Source organism: Centruroides sculpturatus, unplaced genomic scaffold, assembly GCF_000671375.1.
Source record: "Centruroides sculpturatus isolate CEXI.00-Female unplaced genomic scaffold, Cexi_2.0 scaffold886, whole genome shotgun sequence".
Lineage (NCBI taxonomy): Eukaryota > Metazoa > Arthropoda > Arachnida > Scorpiones > Buthidae > Centruroides > Centruroides sculpturatus.
Window position 1 is genome coordinate 1 of NW_019385077.1, and position 21,373 is coordinate 21,373.

At 31.8% G+C, this 21,373-nt stretch overlaps 1 protein-coding gene across 1 annotated transcript; it reads left to right on the forward strand.

Annotated features, from left to right (window-relative positions):
- The first annotated feature begins 16,094 nt into the window (after positions 1-16,094).
- Positions 16,095-17,895, forward strand: LOC111634316 (actin, cytoplasmic 1-like). Its single transcript, XM_023379072.1, has 5 exons — positions 16,095-16,397; positions 16,480-16,613; positions 16,692-16,931; positions 17,004-17,250; positions 17,317-17,895. The coding sequence occupies exons 2-5, from the start codon at positions 16,488-16,490 to the stop codon at positions 17,832-17,834; spliced, it is 1,131 nt and encodes a 376-aa protein (XP_023234840.1). The 5' UTR covers positions 16,095-16,397; positions 16,480-16,487; the 3' UTR covers positions 17,835-17,895.
- The last annotated feature ends 3,478 nt before the right edge of the window (positions 17,896-21,373 follow it).

Consider the following 21,373-nt stretch of genomic DNA (forward strand, 5'->3'; position numbering starts at 1 on the left):
AAGCAGATAAATAATATACCAAACAGAAGTACACATACTTCCGTATTAGAATTATTGGTTTTCATATTTTTAATACAAACATTAGATTTTATACGAATTTTTTTCATCATATAAGTACATTTCCCCCAATGACCTTGGAATTGGCCTAACTATACCAACTCCTGGAGGTTTCGGCATTCCGAGAGAAGAAGAAGGATAGGGATTAGAAAATTACCAATCAGAAATGTTCATTGTCAAATAGGCGAAATAAAGAGAACTGTTTTAATATTGAACAAGGAAATTAGCAAGTCTCGGGGTTTAAGTTCAATGTTGAGCCCAAGAAATGTTTGTTTGTTAAGTTACGGCAACGCAACACTTGGGAAGCGATCTACCAAGAAAAAATACCTTCAGGGAAGTCTTTTTAAAGGAAACTGGTTCCTATTTAGGTGTTACAGACGTGGAGAAGACCCGAAAAACTCCACGTGACCAGCGAGGCGTGAACCCACGACCGAACTTCTAGTATTAGTAGGGAACGAAGACCACTTGGCCACGGGTGGGCACTTAAGCCCAAGAAACGAGCAAGCCAATAGCATAATATATTTCATGAAACGAACTACGTAATTCATTTGCTTAGTTATCCGCTTGTTTTCTAAATTCATTTGCGCTTTCAAGTTGAACATTCGCTTTTTTAATTCCTAGTGTCGGAAAATTAGTCAATGGTATCAACATTCATTAACTATACCTATGGATGGCCGGATGGCGGGCGGTTAAGGGACAACCTACTCCGTTCTAAGTGAGCCAAGATTGAATCCAGATGAATAGAAAAATCCCCGGAATTTTTCGGGAATCCGTTCGGATATGTCGGGCCATGTCTCTCACCACCTGTCGCCCCATTGTAGGCCAGGCCAAACCATAATGGATCTGCTAAAAAATTCTCTTAGTGCCCACAGCCCAGTGCCCAGGCAAAAAATTTCAAAAAAATCTATCAACGAATTGAGGGCTTTTCCAGCTTTAATGAAATTTTATTTTTATAAATAATTGTTATATTATTAATCAAAATAAATAAAATTGTATGTGGCGCCATCTGTTATGACACTCCATTATAAAAGCTTTATATGTTTTTAATTACAGTATTATAAAATAGGAAAAGGCTTAATTTTGTGGATGGAGGTGAGTTTTATAAAGCACTGCAAATGCTAACAACAAATAAAATCTTTATTAAGTCCCATGGCATGTGACCACCTATTTTTTATCCCTCCATCCCCTCCATCTTTCACAACCAAAATATAGTAGTATCAATGGTCTTTATATACAAGCTACTGTGTCAAATTTCGTTTCTTAATCTTCATCCCATCCTGAGATATTAAATGAAATAAACGCCAACGCATACATACACATCTACGAATTTTTTTTGCCTTTTTTTTGTACTTTTTTGGGTTCAGGAGGTCTCAAAACGTGGAGATTTGAAAAAAAGTCGAAGGGTAAAATTTGACGCGATTGCATACTTTCCCTTGTTATATATGCATAACAGCCAGGAAAGTAAAAATGCAACCAATCTTGTTTTTAAAAAATAGGCTAGAAATGTTCTCAACGAATACGTTTAACCTATACATATATAGGTTAAACATATTCATTAAACGTACAGTATTCAACCTAAACATTAACCTATACATATAAATTAAGAAAATTCCCCAGAAATTTCTTTTCTAATTAAAACTAAAAACGTATGTTTATTCTTTTTTCAACTAGCTTTTGCCACAGTAACAATTTTTATTTTCATAATTAGTCGTTAGCTATAGTATGGGCACAGGACCATGCGGTAGATTTTCTCAGTATAATGCAAGTCTTCGAAATTCCGCCCCTTAAATGCTGCTTATGCTACCCCCTTACGGTTCCATCTCTCTGATTACTTTAAACCATTATACAGTCGACCCCCCTATAACACTGTTGATAATTCTGTTTTATATGAATTCCATGTTGTACGAGTCACTTAGATTTTACAAATGCGTGAGCCGTTCACAGCCCGGCACACGCATTTGTAAAATCTAAGTGACTCGTACAACATGGAATTCATATAAAACAGAATTATCAACAGTGTTATAGGGGGGTCGACTGTATAATGGTTTAAAGTAATCAGAGAGATGGAACCGTAAGGGGGTAGCATAAGCAGCATTTAAGGGGCGGAATTTCGAAGACTTGCATTATACTGAGAAAATCTACCGCATGGTCCTGTGCCCATANTTTTTTATAATTTTTAACTTTGAAAAAACCTTTCACCAAATGCAACTGAAACCGGCAATGTAAGTAATATTTTTAGTGCTATTGCTGTGTTCGGAAATGCTGAAATTAAGTCATTAGTAAAAAGATATTGTAAATAAGAATATAGTAATTGCGCGCCAGTGGGTTTTTTTTCCATGAGAAAGCATTTTTTTATGCTATAAGTAAAGTGAGTATTATGACAATGACTTTGAATATTGCGTGACCGATCGCTCAATTTGCCGCCCGCGTGTGGTGCATGCCTTGCTCGCCCACTTAAGGCGGGCCTGTCAATATTAGAATAAATTTATTCTAATGTAGATTACGATAATATGGTTAATATCGTAAATTTTTGAAAATCTTACAACGAAATACAAAGATAAAGTTGGATTGTGTCAGATATATTACACTAAAAATGTTCGTGTTGACAAGAATTATAAAGGTATGGCTATTTTAGTATTAAGTATTTGAACTGAATAATCCTATATTTATAGGTACAGTACAGTGTAGTATTTCATTCAGCAAGTAAAATATCTGAACGTTCAAACTATAATTTATTCAATTCTTCTTTCTATATATGCATTTCGAGTTAAAGTCAGAACGGAAGAGAAGTGCCAGTTCGTATGTGGATGTGATAGACACCAAGTCAGACTCAACAGTTACAAATAAAATCGTCCCGATTTATTTTAACACCAAATCATGCTTACAGATATAATTCTCAAGGTGTAGAGTACGACTGTAAATCTTCAGAGTTCCTCTTGTTGAGATAAAAAGTTCTGTTGGAAGGACTTGTCCATGTCGACTACCCCGGAGTAATGTTAAAAGTCCAGCGAGAAGTTGTAGTTCAGCACAAGTGTTGAGGTGTGAAGTGGATAAGGTGAAGTAAGATATAGCACAACGAGAAATCAGAGAGAGAAGCTCGCCGTTTCCTTAGATTCAGAGTTTTTATCAATTTTGGTCCCAGATCAACCACTTCGATTGGTTATTTTCTCGTCACTCGTTACTAAGTGTAACGAGATCTAAACTCAGATTACAGGATGAGTCAAAATCGATATTTAATTCGATCCTAACCGGAGATAGTTGATCTTAGAACTTACATTGTCTAATTTTCCGTTGTTTAATTTCTGAGAAAAAATTTTTTTCCTCTATTAAATTTAATATTTCCTTTTATGGACATAAAAATTTATACTTTAATATTAACAAATTTTAATATGGTTCCTGGACATTTCCGGAGCCTCACATAAAGACAATTACACGTCATTTCTTAATTTTCATTCATGGACATATAAAACAAAACTTACAAAATAATAAATAATAAACGCCACAACAATCGTCGCCCATGAACCGAGTTCAAAATTCAAAATGGCCCTTAAACGAGGTCACCGCTCGGGTATCAATTATAAACAAACTAGTAGCCCGGGACGCCCCCTAGTGGGCGTTATTTACAAATTTTCATGAGGCACGGTTCCTTTGACTTTTTTGTTCCTATCAGTATGCTCTACAGTTCCGTTAAAGTCCCAATGGTAAGGTCCCCTTTATTCGGAGGTTACCCTCCGAATGAAGGGGTGGCAACCCTCCAAAATGTAGCACCTCTGTGCGAACAATAAAGTCAAAGGAACCATACCCCTACTCGCAACCCTTCGCGAGATATAAGCCCGTAAAAATGCGCCTACGTCATTTCCGGTCACGTGACATCGTGGCCAAAAGGGAGCCTAGTGCGCGAAAAAAATTAACGCGCGCTTGCCCACACTCGGGGGGTCGCCGACCCGCTCATTCGCAGGGTAAATTCTGGCAAACAGGCAGTCACGTGACCCGTAGAATAATTTTCGGAGGGCTATATCTCGGGAAGGGTTGCGCGTACGGGGATGGTTCATTAGACATTTATTGTTCGCACATAGGGGGGTCGCCATTCCCTTTATTCGGAGGATAAATCTTACCGTCCCAATCGCGCCATACGGATCTATATTTGTATCTATTAAACATTCTATAAATACTTTAAAATAGTTTAATTTGTTTATTTACCTTCGCTTGTAAACCTCGATTTTACCTTATATTACCTTAATTAATTAATTAACTATTTCAAACTTTATCGTCTTACGTAGTGATTCAAACCTATCCGGTTTTTCGTTACTCGTCCCCTAGTTAACATTACATGCATTCCGTGACAATAATAAATTCCTATTACAAATATAATGAATTATTTATATTGTTATATTGACCAAATAATAATTTTTTTGGCCAAATGAATAATAATAATTTATATTGTTAATTTAATTTGGTGTTTGAAATATGACACACGATAGGGGCGCCTCTAGTGTCCGTTATGAAACGGTTACGGGACGGACACGAAATGAATGGGTTATATATATAGATTACAGAACAATTTATTCTTGTAATTTCAAGGATTTTTTTTCCATTGTAAGTCTTCATTACGAGCCTGCTAGCATAGTGAATATGTGAGGTTTGCAGACAGGGGAAAGAAGGAAGTTGATTCTAGATCAATTCGACTCAAGTCAAGATGTACTGGACTTGAGGAGGATAAGGGACAGTACGTGGGTGATGATGGACATACTGATGCAAAGCACCTTTACAAATGAAACCCGTTTATTTGCAAATAAACTGGTGGCTTACAAACTATTTTAAAGAGTTGCTTCTGATCTTAATAGAGTCCAAAGACATTATATCATCGATAATGGACCCTCTCAGTTCACAGTTCGAACCCTCAGATCTGAAGTTGATTTAGATAGTAACGTGTGTTCAAGTCTAACTCGGGACTTAAATTGTTTACATTAGCGTTTCTTTGTGTCATATTCCCTTTTGAATTTAATATATAGATTAGCGTGTTAAAATAGGAGGTTTGGACTCTGTCTGGAACCCCACAAGTATAAATGTATTTTGCATATTCATCTACATGTCAACTTATTTGGTTGACATGTTCATTCAATAAAAATAAGTGCAGCTTTATGCTCTTATTATTAAGTGATGTTTGTAGAATTATATCTTTACCAAAAGATCAATTCAAAATTTATCTTGCCTATCGCTACCTAATTTTTTCTTTGTCTAGGTATCTTTTATTTATCGTGGTGTCTTTCTTCACTTAGTGGAATATCTTTTATATTATGATTTTAAATCTTACAATTATAAATGATTTATTTGTAATCACTCTACTTTTATGTTACGTTCTTTTTTATTCGCTGTTTTTTGTCTTGTGCTTCATTTTTTATTACTACTTTTGTTTTTAGCTTTTATTGGGTCTGTTTGTTTTCAGTGGGGGGGGAGATAATATAATGACGTACGGCATTACGAATAGAAATATTCATAAAATTATTTAGTGTGACATATACTGTATATATAATTCAAATATCTGTATCTGAATCATCATATTAGTTGTTTGCTATTTATCAGAGCCAAAATTCAAAATAATATAATCATTATTTTCATTTCTTTGCTGTAAACTAGTGCATTCTTTCCATGTAAAATTATCTGAACTATTTCATTAACTGGAGTAAGTTCCATTGGAATTAATTCGGATAATATAAGTTTCGCTCGATTGCATGTATTCGAAAAGTCACCATCATTCCGCCATATTGAATTCTCGGCCGAATCCATGGTAGCGCAAAGTAAAGGAATGGAGGTGCTGTCTCTACTGATCTGTTCGGAAATGCTTACCGATCTGTTGGTTAATCATTCCCTAACCCACTCTCGAAGATCAGTGAGTCTGGTAACAATCAGTAGCCTATAAGACCAGAAACTTTATAGGTATGAAGCTCAGACTCAGCGGTTGAACCGGTAAGCAATATAATTGTTTGTCCTATGCAGTCTAATATTGACTCTGTTTTTTTTTTTTTTTCGATTTTGGTAAATATCTTCAATGGTAGAAAAGTTTTCAAGCTTTGTAATATATAACAATGAAATTATTTTTACTTTTTTTATGGACTAATTGATCCTTGTGAAGCGTTTTATTTGTTTTTATATACACGTCTTTTACGAAAAAATGGTGGCGCAAGAGGAATAAAAAAAAATTAGGAACATTTCGACAAACGATGTCTATTCCAATATAATTGTTTGCCTTATGTCATTGCATCGGTGCTTGGGGTATTTCAACGAGAAATGGAAAAGTTGATTCAAGGGGTTGAAGGGATAGTAATTTTCCTGGATGACATCGTGATTACAAGGGTAAATACTAAATAACATTTTGAACGGTTAAACAACTCTATTGGATCGCTTAAAACTTATAGATTAAAATTAAAACGAGAAAAACGTACATTTTTACATTTTTCCAAAACCCTATTTATTTTTCGGGTCATTAATTGGATCTCAGGGATTACGCATATCTGAAGATAAAATTGAAACTGTGTTAAGACGGCCCTATGCAAGCATCATTTGTTTAGTGACAAATGTTTGTCTCTGGATATAATACAGTATTTGCCAAACTGTTTATCAAATAACGAGCTCAACGTGTTCACACATACGCCTCTTCACCGAATGTCTGGATCGCGGTTCTGTACACAACTAGGACGATTACTTGTCTATTTTGATTACTGGATATTCAGGTAATACAGAACATTTACCACATGCTACCCATCCACAATATTATGTATTTGCAAATGACAAACATTCGTCATTCGGGATTTGATAAACACCACATGCGTATCGCTGGTTTTAAAATCACCCTTGCCAGCTAATGTGAACGAATTAACTTCATTTCTTGGATTGATCAATACAAAATTTTTATCCAATTTATCTCATATTTTGGCACCTCTATATCATCTCTTAAGAAAGGATACAGCACGGGCCTTGTCTAAGAAACACATAGTAGCTATTAAAAAGTAAAAGAACTTCTGATTTCTGGCATCCTGTTAATGCACTATGATCGGGATTCATCTATGAAATTCGCATGAGATGCTTCACCAGTTCGTCTGGGATTCGTTTTTAGTCATTTGATATGCAAAATATAAGTAATTGTTGATTAGAAGAAAGTAGAATCATCCAAATAGGAGAAAAATTATAGATCAAAACAAAATTCGGATAGTCTATTACAGTAAATAACTTACAAAAACAGTTTCAAAAATGCCTAATTTAAAGTTATCCTTATGTATCTAAGATAAGTTGCTATATTTTAGCAGTCAACCGTAGCAATTTATAATAAGAATATTGAATTGAATAGCAGCTGAAATATTAGCTTATATCGTTGCAATGGTTTGAAATTTAAAAGTAGAATAGGAAATGGGGACAATAAATAAATTCTGACATTCATTGTTTTTCACAATTACAACTAAACTAAAATAAAATTATCCGAAATAAAAAAAAAACTAATAAAATTGAGGAATTTAAAACTCATTACACAAAATACGATTACAATCTAAAATTAATTTTAAAATAATATTTTGATCCTACGTTATTTTTAAAATATAAGATCACGTAGAAAAACTTCTAATTTGCATAGTATGATAGAATTAATACAGGAGTTTCGGACCTTTCAAGAATATAATTTTTTCCATCGACCCTTTCAATATTATATGTACAGTACAGTACGTATTATATGTTATATACAGGATGGTTATAATTAAAGTTTCGCTACTCAGACCTGTCTAGAGCTCGTTCTCGTAGACGTATTTTGATGAAATTTGGTATATATGTTATATGGACCATGGGGAAAAAGAAAATGCAAAAAAAAAATTTAGTTCGAATTTTTACCACTAGGTGAAAAATGGCGCATGAAGAACAAGAAACACTAAATGGAAACACGCAAAAGGTTTTTATTCACAACATTTGTTCAATGTGCAATCCATTTGCATCAATCACGTGTTCAAAACACCTTACAATGTTGTAAGACGTTTTGAACATGTAACTGATGCATTGTAAAATGGATCAGTTCTTTAAAATAGATTATATTTAATTAAAATAATTAATAAAATCTAGTTTATTGATTATTTATTTAATAAAATAAAAAGCATTGATATGAATTATGTAAAAGAAATAATATAGTTTATAAACTGGCCTACTACAATACACAATATATTCGCATATGTAAAATTATATAAGTATATAAATTAATTTATATACAGAATATAAACTCTTGTATTATATATTGCAATTATAGTGTATAATATAGGCCTAACCTATATGTGTAGGTTATATAAAAAAGATAATAAAACGATGTATTTAATATATTTTTCAACATTTCAATTGAATCATAAATACACTTCATTTTTATTATATATTTTCTTTATCGTAATAGAATTTTTAAGTAATCAGAATTGAGAAATTTTGCATAAAAATGCATTTTTAAATAAGAAAAATTTTAAATTTGATACATCTAACTTTTATATTCATTAGTCCCAAGAAATTAAAACAAAAAAAAAAAAAAAAAAAAAAAAAAAAAAAAAAAAAAAAAAAAAAAAAAAAAAAAAAAAAAAAAAAAAAAAAAAAAAAAAAAAAAAAAAAAAAAAAAAAAAAAAAAAAAAAAAAAAAAAAAAAAAAAAAAAAAAAAAAAAAAAAAAAAAAAAAAAAAAAAAAAAAAAAAAAAAAAAAAAAAAAAAAAAAAAAAAAAAAAAAAAAAAAAAAAAAAAAAAAAAAAAAAAAAAAAAAAAAAAAAAAAAAAAAAAAAAAAAAAAAAAAAAAAAAAAAAAAAAAAAAAAAAAAAAAAAAAAAAAAAAAAAAAAAAAAAAAAAAAAAAAAAAAAAAAAAAAAAAAAANGTTAATTTAGAATCAAAAACGTAAAATATTTGAGTAGCCCAAGACGTAGCCAAAGATTGCAGCGCCACAGCACTGGCGAAAATTTAAATTTGCCGACTGGAATTCTTTCGGATGATTGACTTTCGGATAATCGACGCTCTATTGTAATTGTTAATATTAAAAATAAAAAATAGTAAAAGAAATATATCAAATATTGATATGTTTTAAAAAAGTTTGTAACTTTGTATTATTAAAAAGAAACCAATTAAAACAAAAACTGCATAATCCATTTGCAATAAATAATACTAAAAGAATTTCAAAGACAGTGAAACAAACTGTGTAAATATAACAATAGAACTTTTTATAATAGTAAGTTAAAACTGCGGTATATTTATTAACAATAGTAAGTATACTTATATACTGCACGAATAATAAATTCTGTATTTTTATTTAAATACGTCGAAATAGAAAAAGAAACAACTGTACGTGTCGATAATAAATGAGAACATTTTTGATAACGAGAACATCATTGAATTTAATTAAAATCATTTTAACAATAAACTACTTTGGCTGTAATAATAGAATAATTGAGAAATAAATGCATTTTGCGCAATGATTGCTATAATAAGATATTATAGGCAGTACAGTATATAGATTACAATTAAGATCATCTAAACAAGTACAGTAAATATAAATGCTTTTATTTTTTATCTTATTATTATTATTTGGTAGATATATTAATTGTATATTAATTCTATTATCTCTCAATGTTAAACGAATCTGGCGACTTTGAGCAATTATGTGGTACTGTACTATATTGACAAATTGATTTGTTAATTTAACAAAACAAAATTGTATTATTGACATATGAATGAAGACTTATGTAACTCATTTTCTTTTTTTGTAGACTCGATAAGCAACGTCACGGTTGGCCTACAATGTGTAGTTTCCTGATACCGTTATGTTCATGACATTCAGAATAAAATAAACCTTTATTTTAAAAAAAATGTAGGAATAAGTAATTGTCTCAATTAATCATTACGTTTATAATTATAGTTATTCAGTCTAACAGTATAAAATTTAGAAAAAAATTAAATTTACTAACTCAAGCATAATATTACTCAAAATCTCTTAAATTTTAGATTTTAGAAAAATTGGAATAATTAATAACATAGTTTAAATAAATAATCAAAGGATGAGTTTTATAAAAAGTTGTAAATGCTAATAACGAGTAAAATCTTCATTAAATCTGATCCCTCTTGAGATATGATACGTAACCTCTAAATCTCCCCATCCCCTCGACCTTTAACCACCAAAATTTAATAGCATCAATGTCTCTTATATACAAGTTACCATACCAAATTTCATTTCTTAATCTTCACTCCATCCTGAGATATTAAATTAAATAGATGCCTGCCAACACACTATTTCGGGTATCATTTTTCTGACTTTTTTGGGTTCAGAGGGGGTGAAAACATCGTGATTCTAAAGGGTCAAATGTGACACGATTATTTTGTTATGACAATCTGAAATATAACCTGTATTACGTTAAAATAGCCAAGGAAGTAACTAGAAAGTAGAAATTTGAGATGATTACAATACTTTCTCGTGTTACAACAGCTGGAAAAGGAAACTTCAGCGTGAGTCTTTGAAATAGTTCTAAGATGGAACAAAAAGAACAAAAACTCTCACTTAATACAATTATAAGAGAGAGAGGATAATGCAAAATAACTATCATTAATAATATTATCATTGTTTTAAATAATTCCTAATCTCATATAAATACTGAAATAAAGAAGTGGTGATGATGATGATGATAAGAATAATAATCATTTTATATAATTTTGTTTAGAGTCATTAAAATTACATTTTATGCATTAATTTTCATTAAGTTATATCCATTTATATAAAATAGAAATGAATTAAAATGTGATATCAGATATGAAAAGGCTTTCTGCACAAGCTCAATGTTTTTATCTCTCTTCATTTAATAGTTATGATAAAAATTATTTATCGCGAGAAAAGGATATATAAGGAAGAAAATTCAGAGAAACTTAGTGTTACTTTATTATAAGAATGCTTTTCAATTAGATTGTATTCTTCAGATATAGAATAATGGAACTTTACAATTTAAAATATACGTTAATGTGTTCCAAATGGCAAATTTAAAAAACGTATTCCATAGGATGCGTTTGTAAAAACTATAATAAATAAATAAATAAATAAAAAGGTGCAAAAAATGTATAATTTAGAATTAAATCGAACAAAAATTATCGCGTTAACTTCCTGTATAACGTGCGCCATATTGCCGGAAGAACGAGCGAAGGTTCGTTAAACGAACACAATACATTGTAATTAATGATAATGAATCACCATCTTTTTTGACGTCAAATATTCTATATCCCTAATGTATTTATTTTAAATTATACTAGAAAGTCTTCGGACTTGACAACCTTCAAAAATAAAGATATAATCTATGACAAAGTTTCAAATGTGAAGAAATCTAAACAACAGTAACAAAGATAATATAGTGTTTAATATAGTTTCTATAGCATATTTTAAGCAGGATAAAGTTTGATATATGCAGAATTTTTTTTTTTATAATTTACAATTAATAATCCATGCTTGAATAACAATAGGAGATAGGCTATAACGGATATAACAAATATCTGTTATTTATCCCTCGGGTTATGACGTAACCTGGAACATATCTTTCTACAAAGAAAAGTTTCCTTAAAAAGACTAATTGAACTTAGGAATTTATTACATCTATCGACCATATAAAAGCAGTATATGATTATAGTAAAAACTATAATCCTCAAAAGACGGGTTTTAAGTATGATATTACTATTATATATGAAGGTCTGTCATAGCAGAGAAGACTCCTCCGACCAATTTAAAATTATATTAGTGTTAATTTATATTTTATTAATAAGCTTTATTTTTGTTTATTAACATAAAATTCTCTGTTAAACGATTCTCAACATTTAATATATTAATTTCATTACGTAGCCTATATCCTAAAAGTAACAAATTTTCTTTTCTTTATAGATTTGTGGCGTAATTTTGGAGGTTGATATTGGTGTTAGATCTCGCCCCAGAGGATTTAGGAATAAAATTTAAATAAATATATATATATATGCTTATAAATAAACGGTACATTATGGTACGCTTAGACCTAATATTTCTTCATTCTGATTGTAATTTTTAAAACAGCTTTCCAGATCAAACGAAAATCTGTAGATAATACAAAGTCACCATTACAGTAGAGCCTCGATTATCCGACTCAATTGGGGACTCAGGTTGGTCGGATAATTGAAAAGTCGGATAACCGAAAAGTACGAAAAAATCCATTATTAGTGTAGTATATTATTATATCCCATGTAATTAGTATATCGCTATTAACCTACTTCGCGTTGAATTTTCATCGATGTTAAGCCTAACAATAATTTTTTTTAAATAATAATCGCCGCTATTGTATCGTTAAAAATTAGAAAATTAAGCCTCGTTTAAATACTGGCTCCCTTTCATGGTCGAGCCAGTGTTGCCAGCTAAAACACGTAAAAATAATATTAAAGTAGCCAAGACATAGCGAAATATTGTAGCGCCACATTACTAGCGGACATTTGAAATTTGCCGACTAGGACGGTCGGTTAACCGAGGTGTCGGTTAATCGGGGGTCGGATAATCGATGCTCTACTGTATATTCAATTTTCAGAATTTAGTTTTATACCTATAGTAAGTCCGAATATCTCGTTCGAAAGATAATTGTTTTCATCGATAGTGTGCAAAATTTCCGAACTTTGTATAAAATGGTTGCCGAAATATAAGCAATCGAAAAGTACAAAACTCGCCAAGAATAAAGCTGTATTTCTTCTCTCCTTATTCGGCACTGCAGACACTCAAAGAGAAAAACTACTGAGTCTAGAAAGCTCAGTTTTTTTTTTAAAAATTAAGCCTTTCTCTTTATCAGTGAGGTGCCGGCGACACTTCCGGGTCGATAGGTCAAAATTCACTGGGTTTTTCACATTTTACTTTTATGGCTTAATTTTACGCTCAAATAAAATAATTTGACTGTCTTCTAAATTGTCATGATTTTTTACTTGGCGCATTTTTTTACATTTCAGATATTTTTCTTTGGATATGTAGTAAGGTCAGTTGCTTTCTACTTGGCGCAGAGTCACTGCCATGACTCTAGATCTATAAGAGTCATGTTTAATTTTGTCATTTATATCCAATTTCATTGGTCATGTCTACATTGGAAATGGGGAACGGTGAGTAACCTCGCCTCACTCTTGGACCCACTATATAATTGTAAATGATTACAATGCATTTACACAGATATCAAACAAAATCATTTACACATGATTAAATTCTACGTTTGGTTATATTTATAAGGTTTCTGGGTGGGAAGAAAGATGGGATGGGGCCACCTTCTAAAACATCGTTAAAATGTATTGTCACGAATTTAAATATGTCCTCAAAGTTTCGGCATTCTATCTATATTAGAAATGGTTGAAATTTGAGCTGTGAGATTTGAGTACGACACAAAGTTAAATAAAATCATTTTAAAATGGGGATTTTATATTGAATTATCCATTAAAAATTACAATAATCTATACGATACTATAGATTAGAATCTGGCTCTTCATTACTGTAGTAGAATCTCTAAAAATGCGATCATCCTTTCCACTTATACAAAAACTGACCCAGAAGAAATCTTATTGAAGGATCTTTAATTCAGTAATAAAATAGAATATTTATCGCTTTAGTAATAACTTAAAATATACCAGGCCTACACAAACTTTAAACACACAAAAAAATGCAACAAAATTGAAAAGTAATCATAAAAATATTACGGTAAAACCATTTAGAACGGAGAAATAATGAAAGGTCTGTTAGAAATTTTTATTAATAAGGATAAAATAAAAAAATAATAATAATAACATTGCAAGGACGGTTGCCCCTATAGCTTCCCTCAAAATTTCATACCTGAGTTAAGTTATATAGTAAGTCGAAGTGTTCAATAAAAAAAAAATCAACATCAATCGAGATTAAAAAACTGATCGATAATAAAACTAAAAAAAAAGTAAACAGAAGAATAAAATTAATTATATTAAATACTGTTAATGTTTCCAGTTTTAAGACGACGTTACTCAGTAATCGGTAAGGTCACGTGATAATCCGAAATGGGTGGGCGAACACAAAAAACGTGACTCGAAAGTGCGAAGAACTTTAATAGAAGGCTCGATAAATTCACGTGATTCTCGAAAGCCGGTAGCTAATTAATCGTAGGTAATGGAAATATGTCAACAGAATATGGTAAAGGAAGCCACTAGACTTTTATACCGTGTACAGTACGTAGTGATAATACTTAGATATAAAAAAATAATACGATTTGTGCATTCTCACCGTTACATATATATAATGTTGAATATTTCTTAAAAGTTTCGTATTAATTTCTTTCTCAATACAATAAAATAATATATTACACATGTAATGATGAAATTGAAATTTGAAGTTTGAAGCAATAGAATTCGACGAAATATTATTGAAACTTCAGACTCATAAGAAGCGTACAAGAAATTTATTAAATATGATTTCTTTTTTTATGTTTAAAATAATAATAAAAAAGAAATAACAATACTAATTTCCAATAATTGTTTCAGTAGCTTCAACATCGAAAACTGATTAAAGATGGTGATCTTAACGCATCACGTAAACAATAAAAAAATCATTATTTACAGAGTAAAATTTAAAACACTAGAGAGGTTGCGGCCGACGTTTTCAACGCGAGAACGTGTACGTCGGACGTTCAGCGCCGCTTTCCTGTAAGCCTAGACGTTCGACAATGGCGTTTGGAACGTCAGTGAAATCATGCTCGACGTTCCAAACGCCATTTTCAAACTTCTAGGCTTACAGGAAAGTGGCGCCGAACGTCCGACGTACACGTTTTCGCGTTAAAAACGTCGGCCGCAACCTCTCTATTACCGAAGAAATATTTACTTTGGTTAATGTAAATTATTTTATTGATAAATTAATTTAAATTCCTACTTATATATAGCTTACAGTATATGTAGGGTATCTCAAACAAATGTACTGTACAGTACATGTGTATTCACATTTTACAAGTTATATATATTTTCTCTTTTTCAAGTAAAAAAAAAATGACCTTAGAAATGACTAATCTAATATTTTTAGTTATTAATTAATTAGTTACTAAATTAAAATTAAGAAAATAAATATAGAAACTATTAAAAATTGGTGTATACATTGTTTTTTAGGGACAGTGTCTGTATAGTGTCCCAAAAATGTATAATGTTTGCTTAATCGTCAAATGTTACTGAAGTATGAAATATATTATAAAAAAACAAAATTCTCTCACCATCAATAACTTTGAAAGCTACACTTTTTTTCCTGTTTTCTGATTTTATTTATTTACTTATTATTAAAATTCAGATGATCTTAAAATCTGAGAAAAATAATGTTCGAAATGCATCTACTTTATACGGATAAATGATAATTAATATACGTATAAGCTTATATTCTCTTTCTTATTACTCTACTAAAATTTCATCTGTTATGAAAAGGAGAATTCCGTTGTCGATTGCGCTTTACGTCTAATCGATTTTTGCCAGATAATATAGTTTAATTACACGCGAATTTAGAAGATGCGATTTCTTAAATTTAATATCAAATATTTATAAAATAAAAATATAAATTTTGCCAAATACACGTGACGTTGCAAATCGAGGAGAGAGAAATTCTACGTCAGCAGGTATCATAATATAATTTACGTAAGTTCGTTTTTTATGATATAAAAAACATAAAGTCATAATAAAAAAAAAACACTTACCTTTTTTTTGTATCATTATTACCTTAAAAAGTATCAAAAATTTATTTTTCTTATCGTCATTTATTTACTATAATTTACATAAAAACTCAACTGTTAATACAAAAATAAAATGATTTAATTTAAATAATACAAGTTTATTAAATGTTAAATAAAATCATTCGTCGGTAAATTATTGAGATAATTTCCGATTTTTCATTAATAATGTATACGGTCGATACTAAAAGAGAGGAGGTCACTTTTTATCTCGTTCCATTTAACGGAAGACCGAAATTCATTTGAACTAGTTATCGAAACTAAATATTAGTTCAAGTTAGAGGAAAACATCGATCAAAAACATTCTCTTGCCGTTCTCGTTCTTCGTTCTTCCGTTAACCAATTCTAGAAATTGGAAATCGCTTCTAATCGTACATTTCTATATATGGTTATAGAATGCAGGGGGGGATGTCTTTTCGATCATTTGAGGGAGTTTTTTTTATGACGTCATCAAAGCCTCGGTACAAAGCGCAACAGTTGCGGCGAACTATATTTAAAAAAGTGGAGTCGGTGTGACAGTATTATCAGAGTACCATCTCATCCATACTGACGGTGGGAAAAGATTGATATTGTCTACTAATCAGCTAGATCATTGGTAAGATAGAGACTATTGCTCTTAGATTTTTTTTTTTTTTTATAAAATAGTTTAAAATTTTAATATAAATTACATTTTATAGTTATAACGATGTACGACGACGATATTGCTGCTTTGGTAATCGATAATGGTTCGGGAATGTGTAAAGCTGGATTCGCGGGTGATGATGCCCCCAGAGCTGTCTTCCCTTCTATTGTCGGTAGACCAAGACACCAGGTATGTTTTCTTTTTTTCCTTTCCGAGAATTAGTTCTAAAATTAATTTAAATATTCATCATTGTAAATTCTCTTATAGGGTGTAATGGTGGGAATGGGACAAAAAGATAGTTATGTGGGAGATGAAGCACAGAGCAAAAGAGGTATTTTGACTTTAAAATATCCAATAGAACACGGTATTGTAACAAATTGGGACGACATGGAAAAAATTTGGCATCATACGTTTTACAACGAGTTAAGAGTAGCTCCCGAAGAGCATCCTGTTTTATTAACCGAAGCTCCATTGAATCCAAAAGCTAACAGAGAAAAAATGACACAGGTAAAAAGTTTGTTAATTATTTTTACAGATATTCTTTTTAATCTCTCTAAATATACAAATCTTTTTTATTAGATAATGTTCGAAACATTCAATACACCTGCCATGTACGTGGCCATCCAAGCCGTGCTTTCTCTTTACGCTTCTGGAAGAACTACGGGAATTGTATTGGATTCTGGAGATGGTGTTTCTCACACCGTTCCTATTTACGAAGGATATGCACTACCTCATGCCATTTTAAGATTAGATTTGGCCGGACGAGATTTGACGGATTATCTTATCAAAATCTTAACGGAAAGAGGATATTCTTTCACCACTACAGGTATTATTAGCATTTTTAATCTAAAACTTTTGAAAAATAATTTACTAAATAGAGAATTCTTTATAGCCGAGAGAGAGATTGTTAGAGATATCAAAGAGAAACTCTGCTACGTGGCTCTCGATTTCGAAGAACAAATGGCTAATGCAGCTGCATCATCGGCAATCGAAAAGTCTTATGAACTGCCGGATGGACAAGTAATTACTATAGGAAGCGAAAGATTCCGATGCCCGGAAGCGATGTTTCAACCATCTTTCCTAGGAATGGAATCCTGCGGCATTCACGAAACTACGTATAATTCAATAATGAAATGTGACGTCGATATACGTAAAGATCTTTATTCTAACACTGTGTTATCAGGAGGTACTACCATGTTTCCGGGAATTGCCGATCGTATGCAAAAAGAAATTTCGTCTTTAGCTCCCAGTACGATGAAAATTAAAATAATAGCTCCGCCGGAAAGAAAATATTCAGTTTGGATCGGAGGATCCATTTTAGCTTCGTTGTCTACCTTTCAACAAATGTGGATATCAAAACAAGAATACGATGAATCGGGACCGAGCATTGTTCATAGAAAATGTTTCTGAATATTTTAACAAATTATATATATATATTTTGTCTTCGTTAATTAAATTTTCGTAAAATTTCTATAAATAATTTTTTTTAGAATAAATCTCGTTAACAAGAATACGTTTTATGGTATATATTACTTAGTTCGGATATTAAAAAGAAACTGAGATTATTCAGAGGTTTATTCATTTCGCTATTTGTGGTGTTCTTAAACAAAATTTACATTTAATTTTCAAGATCCATTCAACATGCATTCATATGCTGTAGATGACAATAGTCGATAGTAGATACTTTTTATTTAAATTTAATATTTTCCTTTTTAAAAAACTTAAAATTTCTACATCAACAAACCCTTAAACAAAATAAAGATTATGATTTGATTCCCCCCAAAAAAACAATCTTCCTCTACTGTAACATGCATACTGTATACGTTAGCAGAGGACAAATTGTTATGTCTTTTAGTCATTCAAACCTGATTATAAAATTTTGAAAAATACATTTTTAATCTTAACAACAGATTTTTTTCGTATTGAAATTAACAATAGGAATAATAGAATTATATACCAAAAGTGTATTGTGCGTATTTTTACTACCTCAGATTCGTAAATACTTTCATGAAATTAAAGGATGCGTCGGTTTGTTCGATAAATTTTTAAACGATTGAAAATAGCTTATAAAAGATATAAAACGTACAGTACATTAGATTAATCTAATGTACGTTATCCTGCGACAGTATCCTTAAAAATACACTTAAATTCTAGTTAACTAACGAGAAGTCTATAAGCCTAGCATGCATAAATCATAAAAATCCCCAAAAATGAAAAGAAATAAAACAGTTTACAGCAAAGCTGCACACTGAGCGACAGCTAGGAGCAGACTGACACATCCTGTTTCAGCCGAGAATATCCAAACGTAGTAAGAATGGTAAAATACTCCTATTACATTTATTGGGTTTAACGGAAAAGGAAAACTTTTGCTTAATTTTAACAGCTATCGTTATTTAATACAGATGTTTGATTTAATTGTAACGATTATAAAATTTAAGACATTATTACTAATTTGAGATTCTATTCTTGGTTTAATAATAATTTAACCGACGAAGATAGTCAACTCTAAGTAATTTAAAAATAAATTAAAACCATACTTATTTTTATCATAAAGCATTTTTTTTTATGGATGACAAAATTATTTGTTATTAATCAGAAATTTGCTCGGAGAGTGCCGAGCACGATCGAATTATCGAGCAATTTTTTTCTCGAACATGCATTCGAATACCAATTTGTTCGAGTACCAATATACCGGTATCACTGCAACTTTTTAATTAAATTATATTCATTTAAATTTACTTGCTGTTTCATTACTTTCAGCAATACTTATGGTGAAAAATTTATATATATATATATACTAGCAAATAAGCCCGGCGTTGCTCGGGCAAAAAGTAACGATAGTGAAGATTAAGTTTATTACATTATAGCCAATCTTACCCGTTTTCACAGAATGCAAGAATCAGTTCCCCTGTTTCCAGATTAATTAGAGAACTTTTACATGTGTCTAAAAATATGTTCGATTTCCCGCAAAAACGCATCTGCGCCTGTTAATCTTGCACGCCGCTTTTTCTTAACACTTCTATTGTTAACACTTTCATTCTTAACACTTCCATTGTTAACATTTTCATTCTTAACACTTCCCCCCGCGGAGGAAGTTTTAACAATCTCTCCCCCGCGGGGGAATTACGAAAAATCCCTTCTTAGTGTATGTGTGAGGCTCTGGACGAGTCCAAATCCTCACTAAAATTCGCGTTAAAATAATTTTTTTTTTTTGAGAAAAAAATATAGTAGTTATATATAAATTTTTTATGTGAAAACGCGACGCCTACTTTTAAACAATAGAAGAATGTAAGTCCGCCGACCATTTCCGGTTCGAGATCGAATTAAACTTTGATTTTGACCTCTCCCGCACCCCCCGAAAGGTTTCGAATTGTCATCAGGTGACAAGGAGAGAACAATCGGAAAGGGGAATCTGAGGAAAACGGATAAAACCCCGGAAATTCAAGGACATGACGGCTTCTTCTCCCGAAAGTTCCAAGTGACGGATCTATTGTTGTGAGTGTGTCTCGCGCCCATCTTCGTCTCCATCTCCCGACCTCCGATCGACATCTTTCCATCAACGGAAGTCGACCGCATCGTCCCGGAGTCGTCGAGAGATGATGGAATGGTTCATTCGCGAACAAGGGGCACTCCTTCAAAATCTTGGAAAGGAGAGGAAGACCCCAAAGGCCGCAGCCGACGTAGAACTTCCAAGATCACGGAAATCTTGTAAGCTTCTTTCGTGTTTAATAAACGGGTTGCGTTATTGTAAACGAGGCATCTGTCTCTTACTCAACTGCTTCCAGATGTCGTTGATTGTTTCAGCTGTCCAAACGGCATGGGAGACGATGACGATATATATCACATATTATCGTTAATTACGTTTTTTAAATTTCTCTCCCCTCGGCCCCCACATACGCACCCTATTAAAATGCAATCAAAAACGCAAAAAAAACGCATCTAAAATAGTACAGTAGAAGCAGAGTTCTTCAGGGTAAGTCTTAATCCTCTCCTCTCCCCCGTGGGGGAGAATTTTGAAAATTCTCTTCTTAGTGTACGTTCTCGTGACGTAACCTAACTGTGTACCAAATTTCAACTCCTAACCATTTGGGCTCTGCGCTGATTATTATTATTATTATCAACCCGTCTCGATTATACATAACATATATACAGTAGACCCTCGATTATCCGACTCAATTGGGGACTGGGGTTGGTCAGATAATTGAAAAGTCGGATAACCGAAAAGTATGAAAAAATCCATTATTAAAGTAGCCAAGACATAGCCAAATATTGTAGCGCCACATTTGAAATTTGCCGACTAGAACGGTCGGTTAATCGAGGCTCTACTGTACTAGCAGGTAGGCCCGGCGTTGCTCGGGAAAAAGTAACGATACCTAAGATAAAGATTATTACGTTACAGTCAACCTTACCCGTTTTCACAGAATGCAAGAATTGGGTCCCCTTGTTTCCAGACTAATTAGAGAATTTTTAGATGGGTCTAAAAATATGTTCGATTTCCCGCAAAACAAAAAAACCTGCATCTGCGTCTTGCACGTCGCTTTTTCTTAACAATTCCATTGTTACATAACACTTCCATTGTTGACACTTCCATTGTTGATGGAAGTGTTAAGCCTTAATCCTGTCCCTCTCCCCCGTGGGGAGAAATTTCGAAAACTCCGTTCTTAGTGTGCATTCTCGTAATGTACCGTGTACCAAATTTCAACTTCTCCTAACCGTTTCGGCTCTGCGCTTATTATCATCAACCGGTCTCAATTATATATATACTAGCAGGTGGGCCTGGCGTTGCTCGGACAAAAGTAACGATAACTAAAATAAAGACTATTACTTTAGTTGATTCGTTTTTTGAAACCGTGTTTTCGTATTTATTTACTATTGAACACAAGACTGTGTTATTATTAAAACACTTGGCGTTTATTCACTTTATTCAGTTCATCAAGACTTAAGCACCA